Raw genomic sequence first — 19658 nt, 5'->3', positions numbered from 1 at the left:
TGTGAACATACAGCCTTCGGCACGGTAGTCACATCTTGGCTTGGGATTTTGATTACCGCTTGGCTTCAGGAGTCACCTCTCGTTTTCTAGAAGATCCTCCTCGTTGAGCTTCCTCACTAAGACAAGGTAGGTAATCGTCGGGGAAGTTCAAACTGAATAACATCTTACGTCTCAAAAGATGATACACCATCTTGTACCACCTTTTTTTATCTCCTGAACTTTACTCTTTTGGGTCGGCCGCTTTCAATATCCTGCTGCCGTAAATACTGACTTAGAGCAGTGTCGTCCTGTAACCACCTTTTGTTTTCCACAGTCTCCAAAAGTATATCTTAGAGCTTATAATCGTTTTGCACAAAAAGTTTTCAACAACAGCACATCTTCCTACACTTTTTACAAAGTATTCTCCACTCTTCGCAAATCGTTTTATTCTTTGGAAAACGAATGAATCTCAAGGTGCTTCCTCTTTTGCCTTGGTAACTATCACAACCATTTACCGCGGATCGCAACATTTTCAATTTTTCACAAAAGTTTGCCTTAAACATGATCGATAGAAAAATTAAAACTACAAATTTTAACACTTCTCAATAAAATATTTGCAAATCGAAACGGACTACTCGATCATCACGACCCAAGTGACGTCACCAAATTCAAATATGGCGAACATGATGTTCAGATGAAATTACCTTGTCTAGCCTGTGTACACTGATTTCAGTTTAAAACAGATTTGTTATTAAAAGTTTTGAATTGTTAATTTCTGGATCCTTGTGAGTTGCTCTACCAGCCCTTTTTATTATCCTTGACTTTTTGGGCACCCTGTATAACTTCTAACATAAAGATTAATAATACATTACTTTTTTTACGGGAAGCATCTTTAAAAACTTTGAGCACGCTTTTACCGCAACTGCATAACATAATTAAGTAAACAATATCAAACTGTAACCTTGATTGATATAAAAACCAATATTTCGTTGCCGTTAGTTAAAATTGGTGGTATTCTACTTGAGAAAATTGCTGGCGGAAATTTTAACGACTGCAAATGGATATCCCTCAGCGTAGAATTCGAAAAAAACAGAACCCCTGAATGTATGTAATTCATGGATCACCGAAGTTTTCATTTCTAATTTAATACTTTACTAAACATATACGAAATCTTTAAAATTTGCTTGGTGTTTGTGCATATGGTTTTCCCGCACCCAAAAATCTTAAAGAATTCAATTTATTTTGGCAATTTTACGGTCATTTTTCAAATAGGACCACAATCTTTCAGCAAAAGCTGCGCTCTCTGATGGTGACTTTCGCAACCGAATCGACATGTGCGCCATCTAAGCCGGAAGCCCGAAATTTACGAAAACGACGAAAGAACGACGCCTCAAAAGATGGCGTATTAAGTTTACCACGCCAGCCATTGGTGGTAGGTCCAAGTTTAAAAGAAAAATAATAAATTTCGGTATCGCACAGCCGGCGTTTCAGGAAATCACCGCGTATTCGGTTCATTTCGCGTTAATTTTTATGTCGTGACGCGTACGGGCGAGCGAACGACGGTATCGCGACATTTTCAAGTGAATTTGATGAAGGCAAAAGGCAAATTACAGGAATTTCGTGATCGGCTGAGGTTTGGTTTGTTTATTTTTGGACTTGATAATTTTTTTGACTCCCAGTCCCGACATAACATGCTCCGTGTTTTTGTTTATTCAATTGTTGTAGTTTCGCGTAAGTTATCTAATCGGCCGCTTCGAGTTTCCTATCGAAAGGCCAATGTGTGGAAATGATGCATTGCCGCAAGTGAAAATTAGTGGAAAAACGCAAGAAAATTTTTTGTTCGCGAGCCAAGCGCTGTTGTCAGATGTTTCAGGCGGCAGCTGTCAGTGGTCCCAGCGATGAGGCCGGACGATGCGCTTGCGATTCTCGCTGGAAAGCCGCAAAACAGGTCTTATTAGGAGAATGCCGTAATCTAGAGAAATGAAATGAAACTTTTTATTTATTCCCCGCTGTCTGCAACTAACCATGTGTGCAAATGTTTATTCTAGTTTTCTGGGGAACGTGAACATATTGAAATAACCCAGACTAGGTTCCAGTTTGTGGGCGACCGCCAAGAAGTTGTTATTCAGAGCATTTGCGTTTGGCTACGTTTGGGGAAGTCTCTTCCTCTGAAAGGCGAGGGTTCCCATTATCTACTGAGCTCCATTATGAATACACCGTCGTGGAAAAGTTACCCCCATGTGCGCACATAACTATTTCCATGATTCTGCCCCGAACTGCGCAAACATAATCCGCGCTCAAGGTACTTCTGTCGAATATGTAGAGCGGAGAGCTCTTTGTTATAAGTTCACAAGATAGCGTGATATGCTAGAAAGGTTCCATCGGTGAAATGCGATAAGTGGCAAGACCTTGACCTAAAATTTATCGTAATTCAGATTGTATTTGTCAACGAATTGGGTGTACTTTTCACTCAAGAGAGGTTGCGCGGAGTGGCTGATATGACCCAAGAGTGAATTGAGTGTATTTGCCACGAAGTAGGCGATAATTGCGAACCAAGCATCACTTTCAGGGGTCAAACAATATTGAAACGATGTTAAAGGTATTATCCAGGACACTTAAGCTTTTAGAGCCTCGTGGTTTCTGAACACATTCTCCTCAGAGTTAGTCAGCCTGTAGTTGTTCCAGAGATGTCGTCTGTCTACTTCTACTCGTAACTATGGATCATGAGGATCTTTGTATTTAGAACAATTTCATTTGAATTCATCAATCCAATACTTCTTTTTCTTCAGCCTTTGTCCCATTCACAAGCGGGGTCGGCTCGTCGTGATCGGTTTCGCCATTTGGCTCTATCGAATGCCCGATCTGGGTGCAATCTTGAGGCTTTTAAATTCCCATCCAGCGTATCAAGCCGCCGTTGTTTAGGCCTGCCTTTTGGTCGTTTACCATCGACTTCGATGTTCAGACCAATCTTGGCAAGTGAATTCTCGTTAGCACGAATTGCGTGACCATACCAACGAAGACGCGTCACTCACAGTTTTTCCACGATCGGTGCAACCCCATAATGATCGCGGATATCCTCATCCCGGAGGTGATCAAAACATCTGACGCCAATAGTCCAACGTACCATCTTCGTCTTCATTACCGCAAGACGCCGTTCATTGTCTTTGGTAGTTGACCAACACTCAGAACCATAGAGAGCGACAGGACGGACAACATTGCGGTAAATTTTCGATTTAAGACGTTCGTTGATACATCGATCACAAAGAACACCAGTTGTGGAATGCCACTTCATCAAGGTTGCGTTAATGCGTGAAGCAATTTCATAACGCAGGTCTCCATTGGCTGATAGCGCTGGCCCGAGGTATATAAATCACACAGTTCTGGGCAGATCACAGCTGCTGACAGTGATTGTGCCCGTTTCATGGGGATCGGTCGTCAAAAATTCAGTTTTGTTTAGATTCAATCTGAGACTGTTTTATGAAATTTAGTAAAATCTTGTTAGTACGGTAAATTGCAATATATCCTTCTTTCATTTGTGGAATAACGAAATGAGAATGGAATCAAAGACGTAAGCCACAAATTTTATTTTAGTTCAGTTGCCGCTCGAAAATGAGAGAAGCTTGGAAATTAGGGTAAACAATTTAGTTGCATGCGCCGCTCTGAAACTAGAATAAGTGGTTGTAATTTCCAATTCATATTCAGTCTTGAAGCTATTTTTATGTTTTATTTCTCTTTTTTTTTCATATGCGACCATATCCCCGTTTGTTTCTTTGGGTAGGGCGGCTCAATGTGTCTCACTGAGTTTTGGACTCCCGCAACCATAAGCCGTCGGACCACAAACTAAACACCTCTCCACCAAATTGTTAGCTCAAAGAAATCCCCGCCGACCAAGTTTAATCTTCATCGCGTGAATAAGAACCCGAACGTGATGCGCAAAGCGGCACAACCTCTCAGCGCCCCTTTGCATCTCTGATGATGCTGTCCCAAGTGACCTTGGCCAGAAAAACTGTGTAATCCGCGTCGTTCTCCGTAGCAGAAGACACACTCAGAGCATCGTTCCTACCCAATGTTGTGTAGGTGACACTGAAAAATTCCATGTCCGGTAGAAATTGGATAAGGAGACAATATTATCACACTTTCGAACCTGCCAAAGACCTAAGCTGCCTCTTGACTCGTTTTCCCAAGAGAGTCGCCATTTAGCAGGTGCTGCCGTTCTTCACGAGCAACCATCTGTCTTGTGCATGTGAGTAGCCTTGGTTTCCTTAACAAGGAGCGCAACCGGGATCACTCCCGCAATCAGCATCAGAGTCAGCTCTGAGATAATATGGAACCTGCTCCATTCGCTTACGATACACCTTCTCGCCAAAAGTAGCTAGCCAAACTTCCGCGACATAGAGCAGAAGAGGCTGGGTTGTACTCACTAGCCGACTCATACCTATAACCGCGGCAATCCAAGGTTTTTGTTTTGATTCTGTAATTTACTCGCCGATCGACACGGGATGCAGAGTTGGAATTCTCTTTTTAGTCAAGTTAATTACTTCAGTATTTTCCGTAGCAAGGCTAAAGTGCATCAATATGCCAATTCTACTTTTCGTTTGTTCAACAGTGCATTCGGCGGCAAGTACCTTAACACCATCTGCATAACCGACTAAGAACATCTCTTCATCTTAGTAAAGTTTAAAGTGGGGGAGAGGTAAAGCCCCTGAGCACTCCATTGTACTCGATTACCCCATCTAACGAAATATCCCGGATTCATTTATGTATCGCAAGATTTCCGTTAGTGGATGTGATGTCACCCGCTGGAATTGAACCACATCAGCACCAGAAATCTGTGTCGGATGCACCCATAGGCCCACTTTGATAATGTTTCGTGGATTCCGTTTCTTCATTACAGGATGGACACGTATCATCTTGGAGTATTACTATTCTGACCATATGCCCAGCTAGCGAATTATGCCCAGTCAAAATACCTCAATACTTCTGCATGTCTTCCTGCTTTTCGACAGGATAAACTTTGTCGTATGTTGCGATTACCAGTATTAGGACTCAGCCACCTCTCTTTATTGAAAGCTTTTGTCCAGTTTTTAATAGCAACATTAGCCAATGCTACTGAGACTCCAATTGTATGGGGAAAATTGAACCCTCTTTTGCTAAAGCATCCGAAACTTCATTTCCCTCTACATCACAATGATCGGGTACCCAGAGTAGTTCTACCGTATTGAATCTAAAACAAGTCGGAAAACTGGAAGCTAGACGCTTCAGGTATGAAAGGTTTTGTGTATTTCTTTTATAAAGAGATTTGTGTGTGCTTTCACCAAATTTGGTAGAATCATGCTCTATGCTGTAGCCTACATTGCTGCAATTTCGTGATTCTAGGAGGAACTTAAGGGGGGTTTTCCTGCCAATTACTTAAAATTCAAGTAATGTACTATTATTAACTTTATTTGAACAGGTATCGGTAAGGGTGTTATTTTGTGGCCGAGGCACCATATAGTGGCAGCCTCTTGACTTTTTCCAGATTCTTCCATTAGGTAGTTTCTGAGAATGGGTTCGTTAAAGAAATAATCAATTTCGACCCCCCGCACTCCCCGCCTTTGTTCCGAATTTGGTGTCAATCGCTTTTGTGTTTACACAAAACCTTAAAAAATCCTTAACAATTTTCTAAGTAACCAAAAGGCTACTCAACGTCGGCAATGTAGCTTGACTACTGACTCACCACAGATTGCGATGCGCCCGCCCTTCAACCGATTGTCAATTATCCAGGTTGCCGCCTTTAGGATCGCATACACTTCAGCCTGAAAGACAATTGTATATTGTCCCAAGGGAAAAGCTCACTTCTCGTTTTCATTCGAGAGGTAGACTCCTGCCCCAGAACCTCAAGCTTACGTTTCCTAGTGAATGGTGGTTTTGCCTAGTTTGATACGCAGTCCAGGCTTCCTGCCCCGGGCAATAGTCAATTCAGTTTGGATTCTATCAAATAGCGTATTCTCATATTTGCCTCTACAGAATAAAACAATATCGTCCGCGTAACCCTGGACCTGTTTTCCAGTATTTGTCAGCACGTCCAGGAGTTTCGTTCATTACCATACCTACCTGTCGGTACTTCTATTTTCCTATTCTCTAGCATTTTGCCCATTCAGAAAGCCAGGGTGATTCCCACTTCCCTGCGGACCAGGGCATCTTGTATCTCTGTGTGCGATGCTTCTTCGATATCCAAAAATGCACCCAGTGCTCTTTCGTTTGTTTCTATGGAATCCCACTGATATAGAACGGCTTCGGTTGGCCGTCCTATTCGTTAAGTGTGTTAACACTGATTTAGGGATTACCCTATAGAACGTTAGTTCTAATAAAATAAATAATAAAAACCTGAGGCCTAAGTCCCCATATCGAGGCAAAGTTCCGTCTACACATCCCATAGGCTCTGAGAGTTAATTTCATCTGGATCTACTGAAAGTCCATGCCTGAGGCACCAACTATCGATTAAATCAATGGCGCGTTGTGTATTTCTACACACAGTTCCGAGATCTCGATCAACAACCAACGCAGCCACGTCATTCGCATAAACTTGAACGTGTATTGGCAGATTTTGCAGCGCACACTACTATGCGCGTCGATAAGCATTCTCCACAGAAGCGGCGATAGCACACCTCCTCCAGGGCAGCCTTTCGTCGCTTCTGTTGTTAGATAGCGATCAACATCTACTTCAGCACACAGCAATCTCTGCAACCATTGCCTTTCAGAGTTACGTCCTCTATCTTTGAAACCAAACAGTGAAGAGCAGACTCACAGGACTTTTCACGTAGACAAGCATGTTGGAATGTTTCATTTAGTGGGTGCCACCTTAGCGCCTTCTCACGAGTCTGACGCTCAACTAGTTTCTCGACATATTGGATTTCACATTTCAGCGAAAATGATGTTAAACTGATTTGCGTGAAGTTCTTTAGATTTGAATAGTCATCTTTCCCAAACTTGGTTATGAAGACCACCTTAACCTTCTGCCAAGAGAAAAGCACGTAGCCCAGAGCAAGTCATCAAATATTTCTTAGAAGTTGCTCTAAGAGCTCTATATCCTCCTTTAGCATCGCTGGGTAGATGCCATCCATGCGAAGTGCTTTAAAGTGTTCAAATGATAGTAAAGCAACTTTCGCCTTTTCATTGGTAACAAACGCTCACGCAGTGTCCCAATTCCCCTTGGTGTTGAAAGGTTTGCAGAAACCGCCAAGTCTCTCCTCCTCATTTCGAACGTTTTACGAGCCTTTTATATTTAAGCTGTGAGTTGCGGAAGTTTGAGTCTTCATCCTGGTCTGGTTGATTTTCTGAGTCTTTGCAGCTCTCGGTTCTGGGGAAATAGGACAAGCCTCTTCAAAGCATTCTAAGAGTTTCCAATTGACCTTCTATCGCCAAAGAAGTCCTCAGTCGCCTAGGAAAATCCACTTTATCGCCAAGAAATTCATTGAACTTTCTCCAATGCGTTTTTCTAGGATTCCGTCTTTGTATTACAGACTTCGCCTGCAATAGACCGACCAAATTCCAAGTAAAGGTGATCTATGAGTGAAATTGCATCTAGCACTCGGCAATTTCTAATCAACTCTAAGAACTTTGAAGTGCAGATTGTTAGGTCAATTACTTTACTGCTTCGTCCCACGAACGTAGGGGCGCACCCTACGTTCGCGGCCATCAGACCAGCTGAAGTGATAAAATCAAACAGCTTCTCTCTTCTAGGATTGCATTTAATACTACCCCAACAAATATGGTGAACATTCACACCACAACCTATAGAGAATTCAAAGCCACTTGATTCTGCATTCATAACCAGATTCCTTAGTTCTTGCGTCAGTGGAGGACACAGACAATCATAGGGAAAGTAAGCAGAGACAACTATGACTTTTCTCTTCTAACCATTAACCTGGTATTGTAAGTTGACCGCAACAAGGTCGGCGAACACATAGGTGACTTGACACGTCTCTAGTGCACGCCACGAAATAACGTCAACTCTAAATTCTTACCGCACAAAATGTTAAGAATCAAAGCCGGAAGCTTGCCTGCAAAAGCTGGCGAAAGGCAATCTAAAATAAATGATATTTTCATTTCTTAATCTTTGTGATTTACTACCTTAATTTCCTATAATACATAATAATTTTTTCGAAGAAATACAAACGTTTAATTAATTTTATTTGAAATGTGATTACGGACATTATTTTTGTTATTATTAAAAACGCTTGGAAATTAGAATTCATCAAAACTTTTTATTTCTAATTTTTGAGCTGGTACTGTAATTCAATCATCGTCATGTAACCGGAACCAAATCGTTAATTATTACAGGAATACACTTGATTAAAGCCTTCATGTCATAAACGGCCTTTGGATGCTATAACCTTCCCCCTTCGTGCCGTAAGTCTCCATTGAATACATAAGGTGGAGGCCGTTAATTTCGATTTCGTATTGCTTCCAGCTCGATCATAATCTCCCCGAATAGGCACTGATCGTGTCTGTTAGTGGCTTTCAAGAATAATTTAAAAAAAAAAACTAACTAGACTCATGCTTATCATCATCGCAAAGCTGTTGCATTTGATTTTGTTTAGATAGAAAGAGGAGTAAATCGTATTTCCAGGTGGCACAGAACTATTTCGCGTATGGAACGAAGTAGCTAATATGATGCTTGGCCAAAGTACTATGTAAAGTGGTTGTGCGCTTTTAGTTCATGTACTCAACTGCACACATGTGCGATGCTTTTTCTCTATCATACAAATTCAAGCAATGCGTCAGAAGACGAACCTGTTTCAGCACTGTATCAAATAAAAATTATTTCTATCAATTGCTTCCAGTAATCGGCCATCTGCCCCAATTGTACGCAATTCGCTCTTCTGATTCACTAGTTGCAGTTGCTCTCTCGGATCCAATAAGCTATTCACTTCAGATGCCCCAAATAAAGGTTGATAATTAGACCGGCTGTACGCAAAAAAAGACTTCTCTGAGGTTCTTTCAAAAATCATTTAATTATCTTCTGGCTCTGCAACTCCTCAAAAAAACGAGACAATTAATAGCTTCCTGCATCCTCTGAGATAAGTGTTTAATCTCACGTACCTTTTCAATGTAATCTCGCAGCACCAGTGGTATAATTTCCACTATGAACCCGGGGTTTCTTCTTACGACCCTATAATATTTTCCCTGATGCGACACATATGTACATACATATTTTTTTATGGAGTATACGGCGTCCACACGGAAAATTTCGTGCTTCAACAATGTCCGTCAATGACGAAGCGGTGAAAGTTGCAGTGATCCACAAAAATCTACGCGTTATCATTTTGGTTAGTTAGTATTTCCTTATTACATGTCCGAGCAAGGTATTGTTGCCTTTCTTGGCATTCAAATCTTCCACAACAATCGCCGAGTCATTTTCAAGAAGTCTCTTTTGGACTGTGTTGAGGTGCGAGCTCCGCACCAGGATAATTTAATTCATCACGAAGTGAAACTCACTCGGCTGAGCGGCTCGCCTACCTATTGGTAGCGGACTGACAGTCTCGAGGCTGGCAGAGCAATCGTGTAAATGGAGTCGAGAATTAGTTGTGAAGAAAAAAGTTTAACAACAACTGCATTCAGTTGCTTAGAGAAAGGGTTCTCCTCGGTATCGTAAATCTCCGTTGATGCATAACACACTACTATTGAAAGTTTGCAGTCAGTATACTATCCAAAATCAGCTCCCCATGGTAGCGATGCCCTCCCCTTTCTCAAACGGGTTTGCAAACGAAATTCGCCGAGTTGTAATCTCAAATTTTCTACAGCAGAATCCACAATAAATGATAACGGATAGAATCCACAATAAATGTCAGTGGATAGCGTGGTGAAAGGTTGGCGAGTCTAGCAAAAACACCTTGTGGATGCCGTTCTATTTCTTTATTATAAAAAATTAAATGTCCGATGAATACACAACTAATCATTTAAGCTTTAGTTTATTGTCGTGATTGTAACTCAAAAACGATCCCATTAATTATCTGCGATGATAAGACACCATTGCCAGATATTCTTCCCTCCCGCCAATAGTTTCTCCAAATCGAACTATCTTCCCAATTGCACGGTTTTTCGCATTTTCAGGTTTTCTGAACAAAAAAGTGAAAAAGTTCTCGACGATATTAGTTGAAGCTCCTTGGTGAATATAGCGCATCGACAACACCTACCCGCCAGCGTACAGCGTAGAGCCGTGAAGACCTTTATTACAACCAGAGAACGTGCTTTTGCCCGATGTGTTTTTCGGTTTAGACGGGGCGGAGCACGATTCCGATTAATCGGGAATCCAACCCATCTGGTTATCATGATCGCCTGAAGGTAGACAGTGTTGATAAGAGCATCTCTGTTTGTTACTATTCACTTCGAACCAATTGTAGGTTAATTGCCAATAAAAAATTTTCAAACCCCCTTCGGTGCAGGCAATTTTTTCTTAGTACGTCATTGGATGAACACAAGAGCTTCATATGTCCGGTTCGTAAAACGATGGAAATTTTGAAGTCGTGTCGTTAACTGATCACGTCAAAGTCACCAATGAAGGGTTAGTGGTTCAAATTGCTCGCTTCTATTGGTATACCTTCTGCCTGATTAATGACCATTTGCCAGATAACGTCGCTTTCAATCCTCTATGGTTCTGAATTTGGGTCAGCTATAAAAAGACAATAAACGGTGCCTGGCGGTGATCGAAACATGTTGGGTTTGACCAGTGATGTAACACGTCATGATCGGAAATGACATCCGCGATCGACATGGGGTTACAACAACCATAGAAGAATTGCGGGAGGCGTTACCGACAACTCACTTGCGCTGACGAGGACTTACTTGTCAAGATTGGTCAGAACAACGTTGCCTTGATGCGCTAAATAGTGAGAGCCTCCCGATCCACACATATAATGGATCTGAGAGACAACGGTTTTTCCTTCCAATCTTTAATCTTTCCTGTCGTAGCGAAAAGTCGCGGTTCAAATTTCACTGGTGGCAGGAGGATTTGTTATCGCGACTTCAAGTGTGTCAGTTCGCACTTAGCAGGTAGGCCATACTTTATTGCAAAACCATGCCCTCTAGCTTCATTCAGTAGCCATGAAAGGGGATTCAGTGTCATACAAAACCAAAGGGGACTCAATGAATCCCCCTGGAAGATGCCCCTCTGTATACGGATGGGCTCTAAGTTATTAGCACCCTTAAATGTACGCACTGATAAGGTGGTATGCCACCCTTCCATGACTGTTGCCAAAAACTTTATTAGTTTCGGATCAATGCGATGCAGATCTAGGATATCGATTAGCCAGGTATGCGGAACGCTATCAAAAACCTTGGCATAATCGATATAGCAACTAAAGAGGTTTCTTTGGTCTCTAGTTGCTTGTCCTACAACTACTGAGTCGAAAATGAGTTGCTCTTCGCAACCCCTTGACCCAACTTGGCAGCCCTTCTACTCCTCGGACAGAATGTTGTTGGTCTCGAGGTGCGCATTGATCCTTCCATTAATAATGGACGTGATGTATTTGTAGAGAGTTGGTAAGCAAGTAATCGGTCTTGTGCCCGCGGGGTCCTGCACCGTGTCCTTCTTAGGGATAAGGTAAGTAATCCCCGCAGTGAGGAAACGTGGAAATTCCTCCAGCCGACTCATGACCTCATACTGCGTGCCAACCGACTTTGTACGCTGGTAAATTTCTTATACCAGAAATTCGATCCAGACCTGTGCCCCTCCAGTTCTTCGAGCTGTTTATGGCTTGTCGAACTTCCTCTTCGGTAACATCCGCAAAATTCGTGCCAGGCGTATTGGCATGGCGGGTGCCTTCGTCGGTAATCCACTCAGCATGCTGGGCGGGTAACCCCCAAAGTCCACCCCAATACTCTTTCGTTTCCGTCACCGAGAACTGTATTGTCTGGACGCTCTGTTGGGATTTGTTGAGAGATCTGAAAAAACTGGTTCCTCGCGTATGTTGCATTCTGGACACGTCTGGAATGACTTTCGCCATACCGTCGTAACCGACTGCATATGACAGAAAGTTTTTGTTTTAGTGTGTCCAAAATTTCAACTACGGGTGTCTCACTGGGGATGGCATAGTTCCGGTAAACCCTCTGCACTTTATTTCTCTTCCGTCGGCTGGCATTGCCAATGCTGATCTGAATCAGTCTAGCAATGTCCTGCCTTAGTGGGTCCCGCCGACATTCCAGACGAATTTTCCATGGTGGATCTCTTTGGTCACTCAAACCAATAACACGAAAGCGAATCTTCTGACCGTGGAATCTGATAGCCGCAACTGCACCACAATACACAAGTGATTGTAGTTGCAGCAGCGACATATCAGCACACAGTGGAGATGCAATCTCATCATTGATTTGAGATAGAATTCCCGGAGTTGCTGGAGATGCATTGAGCCTGGGAATACCTGATCTATGCAAAGGATCCATATCCGAGAATTCTATACACGCTCTTTGGAATTCGTCCCGAACCTCAGCTGAACGGTGGAGAAGAGTGCTTCGGCGAGTACTGAAACTGTTGCCTGCAGTGCGGTGTGGAGTTGTTGCTGCCGCCGCCTCTGCCCCCATCGACTCTCGGTCACCAGTTTCCCCGATGACCTCAAGTAGAATTCGCTCCCTGATGGTGGCCGGGATTGTGTCGCTGCGAGTAATAAAACAGTACTGGTCTACGACTCGCTGCACAGTCACGTGCGCGAATTGCGGGAGACACTCGACAAATCTCTGGTGCAACAAGGGGCGGTAAGGTGTTGTACCCGCCCCCGCCGTTATTTCGTAGTAGGAGCGGATGATGAAGAGGTTCATTTCTTCGGTCCATTTCATCCGCTGCCTAAGCGAACCTACTGAAGTGGTCGCCATAGATTGTGGCGAAAAAGCTGCAGCAGGCGGAGCTGTGCTCCTGGTCGTCGTGGCGCCTAGACATCGAACCGCCCCACGACTAGCGGTTTCGACGCCCTGCTGTCCATTAAGGGAGTCCGACCCAGTCACAAAGTCAGATGACTCCCGCCGGGTATCCGTACCTCAAATTTCTCCTTATTCTCATTTTTGGTGGTGCATCTTATCCCTAGCTGCCAGGTGTTGAGATAGCTTCCTTAGTAAGTAATCTGCAAGACTGCAAAGTTCCTGCACTTTCTTCACCTACCCCCTGAGACGCTGCGGTGGCGTACAGCCATTCAGACTGAAGCTATCCATCCCTCCTCCTTTTACAACCGGGCTTGGGACCGGCTACGGCTGAGTTATTACATTATTATAATCTTTAATCAACCCATTTTCATCTTCCATTGAATCTGTCAGCCTTTAGCCTTGCTTGATAGTGGCCTTGTAATTTTATAGAAAAAATATTCGTGAGCTCCATATTTTGTTAAATAATTGATAAATGAATTGGCCTACACTGGGACTAGGTTGTTTCCTCTGTTTTTATCGTTTGCATGCTCCAATAAATTTCTTATTTTCTTCTTTCAGGTAAATCTGGCAGAGATCTAATTTAGGAAAATGGCAGACATTACGTATCCGCCAGGCTGCAAGCCACTCACCGAAGATCTGGGCGCCGATGAGTTGATTCGTCGTTTAAAGGTCAGTCTACCCGTTGAAAACTCCGGTTTGCTTAATATTTAAAACATCATTCCCCTCAGACTCTTACACACACCCTACAAACAATGGGTCAAGACGATGGAATATATCAGCAATACATACCATTGGCGCTCCATTTAGCTGACGAGCACTTTCTAACCCACTCATCTAAAGATGTTCAACTTCTGATCGCTTGTTGTATTGCTGACGTGCTACGAGTCTACGCTCCAGAAGCACCGTATAAGGATCAAGAGCAAATCAAAACAATTTTCCTGTTCTTGATCCGACAACTAAACGGTCTGAAAGACCCAAAGGATCCAGCATTCAAAAGATATTTCTATTTATTGGAAAATCTTGCGTACGTCAAGTCATTCAATATGTGCTTTGAAATTGAGGATGCACAGGAGATATTCTGTTCATTGTTTTCTTTGATGTTTAAGATTGTAAGGTAAGTTGTCAGCAGGGATTAATTTCACGGGAACTTTTTAAACTTCTACGTTTCCTCTATTCAGTGATGAACACAGCGGCAAGGTGAAAAATTTCATTCTTGATATTTTTTGTCCGCTGATTACGGAGTCAGATAATGTGTCAAATGAACTATTAGATATTATTCTTATAAATATTGTTGAGCCGAACAAGTCTCAAAGGAAGAATGCGTATTTCTTGGCTAGAGAATTGATAATGAAGACGAGTGATACGTTAGAAACCTACATTCAATTAGTGAGTATTCAGGATGATGTCAAGAATGCAAGGACCGTTCACTAAATAAGTTCCTTTTTCTCTTTCTTTGTATCAGTTCTTTAATCAAGTCTTGATTATGGATAAAATGGATAAAAGTTACGCAATAACATCGAAAGTATATGATCTCATTTACGAGCTGAATATAATAAGCTCAAACATTCTGTTGTCCGTTTTGCCTCAGCTAGAATGTAAGTTGAAGTCGGCAAACGAAGCAGAACGATTAAGTAAGTAAAACGACCGTTTTCCCTCTATCGAAACAAATGTAAACATTGCTTTCTGTGTGCCCCTACAGAGGCTGTAGCTCTCCTCGCACGGATGTTCTCCGAAAAAGACTCAAATTTATCAAAACGTCACACGGCACTTTGGCGTCAATTCCTCGGACGATTCTACGACATAGCCGTACCAATTCGTATCAAATGTGTACAGAGCACGATGCATTTTCTACTTAACCAACCACACCTGCGGAAAGAAATCATTGAAACTCTGAAGGTGCGTCAACACGACTCCGACGAAACAGTTCGATACGAAGTTGTCATGGCAATTGTAGAGACTGCCAAGCGGGACTTTCAAATTGTCTCCGAATCGGAAGATTTACTAGACTTCGTCAAGGAACGAACATTAGATAAGAAATTTAAAATTAGGAAGGAAGCAATGAATGGACTGGCGATGATATATAAGAAGTATTTGAGCGATTCAAATGTCCCAGAGGCGACCAAGAAGGCTGTAAATTGGATTAAAGATAAAATCCTCCATGGCTACTATATGACCGGAATTGAAGACAGACTGCTAGTTGAGCGCCTCCTGATTACGTGTTTAGTTCCTTACCAATTGCCAGCAGAGTGTCGAATGAAGAAATTGTATCAACTTTTGGGCACAATTGACGAAAATGCGACCAAAGCTTTCATTGAACTGCAGAAAAATCAGTTGAAAGTGCGAAAAATGGTATCAGATTGGATAAAATTGCATCGTTCGAAAGACATCACGTCCAAAATACAAAAAGAAATGAACACCAAATGTGTAATGATATCAAAGTGAGTTGTAGCACTGTTTTTGGGTCATTAGGTTCCGGCTTACAATCCATTCTCCTTTCAGGCAATTACCGGACCCTATAAAGGCTCAAGAGTTCTTGAACAAGTTCAGTACGAATATGAAAAAGGACCCTGCTTTACTACGCGGTATGGAAACTATCTTGAAGCGCGATGTATCATGTAAAGAATGTGCCGACACAATGTCATGCGTACTTAAGAAATTAGGCAATCCAATTATGACCAATTTGTACTATAACACGGTGAAAATGCTGCTAGAGCGAATCGCTTCAGTTATGGTTGACCAGAGTTCGATTGAGATCCTCGTCGGGTGAGAAATGTTTCTCCATATCAATTTGACTTATTCCAGAAGTGTCATTTCTCTGCAGGTTGATTGAAGAATGTATACAAGGAGGACGGGTAGTCAATGAGGTTGGATTGCCACCAGAGTCAGCTGGGGAAAGAGGCTTAAAGCTACTAAGCGTGAGTGCTAAATTCACTAATTTTGGATGGTTTCAGTTAATTAGAATTTGGATTGCAGGTTTTGGCATACGTTTTCTCAGCTCATTTTCAACATGAGACAATACTACGTCATATGATTGCGCTACTCAGTTTCGACGTCGACTACGCGGCACCATACATTCTAAAAGCTTTCACCTACTTAGGCCGGTACAAACCATTGATTGACTCTCAGCCAGAAGTTCTTCAAGAAATTGCTCCAATTTGCAAGGAATTCGCTATATCCGGAACCCCGAAACAAGCAAAACACGCTGTGCGTTGTATGTTTGTGAATACACAGTCGTCCGAACGTTCAGATGTGTGTGATATATTCCCTGATATCGTCGAGTCCTTCAAACATACCCTCAACAATGAGAATGAGAACTATCGGACGGCAATCGTATGTCTTGGCCACATAGCGTACAATATGCCGGAGAGATTCATGACTCAAATTAAGAACTTAATCTCACGACGAATCGTCAAAGAGCTACTTGTTAAAGATGTACCTCCAAACCGAGCCGACCTGCCTAGTGGTGATTGGTGTGAAGAGGATCAACTTCCATACTCCACGAGATGTCAGGTGGAAGGCATGAAAACGATGGCCCGCTGGTTGGTGGGCTTGAAAAATGATGTTTTATCTGCACAAAAGACATTCCGTATGGTTGATGCCTTCATCAAGCAAAAAGGTGATCTATTACAATTGGGGCATGTATCGCCTGCGGAAGCATCGTGGCTCCGATTAAGTGCCGGCAAGGCCATGTTGAAAATATGCGAACAGAAAGGAGTTGGCGATCAATTCACTGCCGAACAGTTTTATCACTTATCTAACCTCATGGTAAGCCTAAAGTCCCTTTCCTGAAAGCACGGATATTTAATTGTTCTTTTCAGAATGACGCAGTACCGGAAGTGCGGGAAATCTTCGCAAAGAAACTACACAAAGGGTTGAATAAAGGAATCCCACATAAATGCCTGCCCCTAGACTTTATGGGCTATTACGCCTTAGGTGGACGGGAGACTGATAGAAGGTACTAATTTTCAGCCTCCAACTAGCAGTAAAAAACATTACATGTGCCATTTTCCTTGCAGGCTAGCACAATTACTTAAGACATACATAGAGACTGATGTGAATAGAAGGCGGGAATATGTTAAAACTTTTGCTACAGGTAATGATACCAACAGAATACATCGAGAGAGAACTTTAATATTTATGTCGATTTCAGTTGAGCGCGCGATGAGCCAATTACCTCACATTCTCCCTGACTATATGCTAGTGTTTGCCGTACCAGTTTTAACACACGATCCAGAGTTCACAAATCACGAAGACAAGGCGCAACTGAAAGCCGTAGAGAAATGTCTTTGGCTGATACTAGAGCCCCTCATAACAAACAAAGAATTCTTCTGTTCTGGATTCTACAAAAACATCGTTGACCGGATGAAAAACCACAAGGACGCCTTTATGGCGGATGATGATTCAACCAATCATGTAAGTCATTTGGAAATTGAAATTGAACTTCCTCTGATAATTACAAGTTCCTTTTTGCGACTCTCTGCAGAAAATGTGGGCAATTTGCGACATTGCCATGAACTTAATAAACCAACGAGCCACCGCCTATGATATTCGGGAGTTCCCGCTAGACGCCAGGATACCTTCCATGTATTTCCAAGCACAGCCGGAAACCTTCGTAAACCATAAAATCTACATACCACTGGAAATGTACTCGCAAGCACCAGCAGCGAAAAAGCCCGGCTTGCCGTACATTGGGGGCGGTGACAGGAAGCGAACACAGAACAGAAAGATTTCAGAGAGCAGTATAGATCAGACTAATGCGCAGGTAAGCTCTCCTTCGACTGTACAACAGCCGGCCAACTTTCTATTCCTAACAAAACACGGATTTTTTCTTTCCAACAGACAACAGCAGTATCAATGGACGATATGGATAGTATAGAGGACACAGATGAGAACCTAGAACCTGCAGCGAAAAGAGTTAGGAGCCCTTTTAAAGATTAAGATTTTTTTATATTATTATTCTGTAATAATTATTGTCTTTTATGTTTTGAATTTTTCAATTTCGTTTCCTCGAAAAAAATCAAAGAATATATTGATAGTATTTGTTAAGATTTTATTTTTAATTTAAACATATAAAGTAAAATATTATTCAATACGGAGTTGTGCTTACTTGAGAAAGAAAGTCCCTTGTCTCTTGTCAGTTATCCAATAAATGATAAGTTATTATAAAAAGAAAGTAAAGTCGTAAACTCTCCGAATAAAATTTTGTTTTGAATATTTATCGTTAAAGATTTTTTTTTTTTCATTTTAATTTAATTTTTGGCTATCGTGCAAGAATACCCTCCGGAAACCGCTCGTTCGCTTCCTCTAGCTTGGGCGAGGTTTTTTACGAGGTTGTATATTTCAGGACTAAATAAGGTAAGAGGTTGGAACGCATGCTAGTACTCTTCTCCTCAAAGATGCAAACAGATGCCTCGAGAGGGGGACTCGAAGCTCATGTAGATATACGTTACTATCATTAGGCCGACGTTCGCCAATGGCAGGTTAAAGGAAGGCACTATAATTTACCCTAACTGCAAAGAACTGTATGTCCGAGCATTACATTGCCAATGACGTCCCAAAATCTGTTTGTAAAAGGAGGAAGGACGAGTCACTAAAGTCGGAGCAATATAGACTCGGACCATTATCTCGAGCTCGAATAACAACACGACCCAAAATCCCCTCTGACAATCAGGTGGGAGTTAACACTGAAGCCATCCACAGCACAGCTCTCCGCAATACCCGCAGTCAACAGAGATCCTGGAGATGAAGTATCAACAAATGATATTCACAATCACCTGAAAAACGTTATCATAAATACAGCCACAAACATACTTGGCCCCAGCCTCAAAAAAAGTCGGAACGGCTAATTTAACGATGAATGTAAGCTAGCAATAGAACGAAAGAATGCTGCATACCGACTTATCATGAACTCCGGCGAGCAGAGAAGCGACTTCACAGACGGAAAAAGGAAGCCTGAGAGAACCAACAAGTCTGTGAACTCGAAAAGTACAGGGATCAACCGCACCAGGAGCGCAAGTTTTACCAACAAGTCAGCAGGCTGAAGCCTTATACACCTCGATGCTCATCCTGCCGAGACAAAGAGGGAAATCTGAGTTCCGACAGAATGGGCATTTCTGAGCGATAGGTTGAGTGCTTTGATGAACTACTGAACAACCAGAACATCGGCGAGTTGGAGGTCCCGCCAACTGAAAACGACGGACAAATACTGCCACCACCAAGCATAGAAGAAACAGTCCTTGCAATTCATCGGCTGAAAAATCATAAGTCGCCAGGAGCCGATGGAAATACAGCCGAATCTGTTAAATATGGAGGCAACTGATTACACCAAGTGGTTCATCAAATTGTGCTGAAGGTTTGGGACAGCAAATCAACGCCTGACGACTGGCAAAGAGGCATTATCTGTCTCATACATAAAAAGGGAGATATCACACAGTGCAGTAATTATAGAGGTATCACGTTGCTGAGTACCATCTATAAGATATTCTCCGCTATCTTGCTAGGCCGGATAGCCCCATACGCCCAGGACATCATTGACCCATACCAAAGAGGCATCACTCCAGACAAATCAGCAACAGATCAGATTTTCTCTCTGCGGCAAGCGGTGGAAAAACTGTTGGAATATGGAGATTAGTTGCACCATCTTTTGATCGACTTTAAAGCCGCTTATGATAGCATAGCCAAGGGGATGCCCTATCATGCGTCCTTTTTAACCTGGCCCTGGAAAAAGTGATCCGTGATGTTGTGGTAAATGCGAGGGGTATGATCCTCGTTAAGTCTACCCAACT

The 19658-nt window shown here is 42.4% G+C and overlaps 1 protein-coding gene across 5 annotated transcripts; it reads left to right on the top strand.

Moving 5' to 3' along the window:
- Window positions 1–1362: 1362 nt before the first annotated feature.
- On the top strand, window positions 1363–18091 carry LOC119654941 (sister chromatid cohesion protein PDS5 homolog B). Of its 5 annotated transcripts, XM_038060598.1 has the most exons (14): window positions 1364–1612; window positions 13432–13542; window positions 13602–13987; window positions 14052–14259; window positions 14336–14504; window positions 14573–15311; window positions 15373–15636; window positions 15695–15788; window positions 15847–16638; window positions 16692–16828; window positions 16890–16966; window positions 17024–17286; window positions 17357–17635; window positions 17713–18091. In XM_038060598.1, exons 2-14 carry the CDS (start codon window positions 13462–13464, stop codon window positions 17809–17811), a joined length of 3588 nt encoding a protein of 1195 aa, XP_037916526.1. In that variant the 5' UTR covers window positions 1364–1612; window positions 13432–13461; the 3' UTR covers window positions 17812–18091. The 5 variants fall into 5 exon arrangements, with proteins under 5 accessions (XP_037916522.1, XP_037916523.1, XP_037916526.1 ...); XM_038060594.1 differs by having other exon boundaries at window positions 1363–1612; window positions 16890–17286; XM_038060595.1 differs by having other exon boundaries at window positions 1363–1617; window positions 16890–17286.
- Window positions 18092–19658: the final 1567 nt, after the last annotated feature.

Source organism: Hermetia illucens, chromosome 4 (genome assembly GCF_905115235.1).
Source record: "Hermetia illucens chromosome 4, iHerIll2.2.curated.20191125, whole genome shotgun sequence".
Taxonomy (NCBI): domain Eukaryota; kingdom Metazoa; phylum Arthropoda; class Insecta; order Diptera; family Stratiomyidae; genus Hermetia; species Hermetia illucens.
The sequence above is the reverse complement of the archived record's forward strand: the minus strand, read 5'-3'. Positions and strand labels throughout refer to the sequence as shown.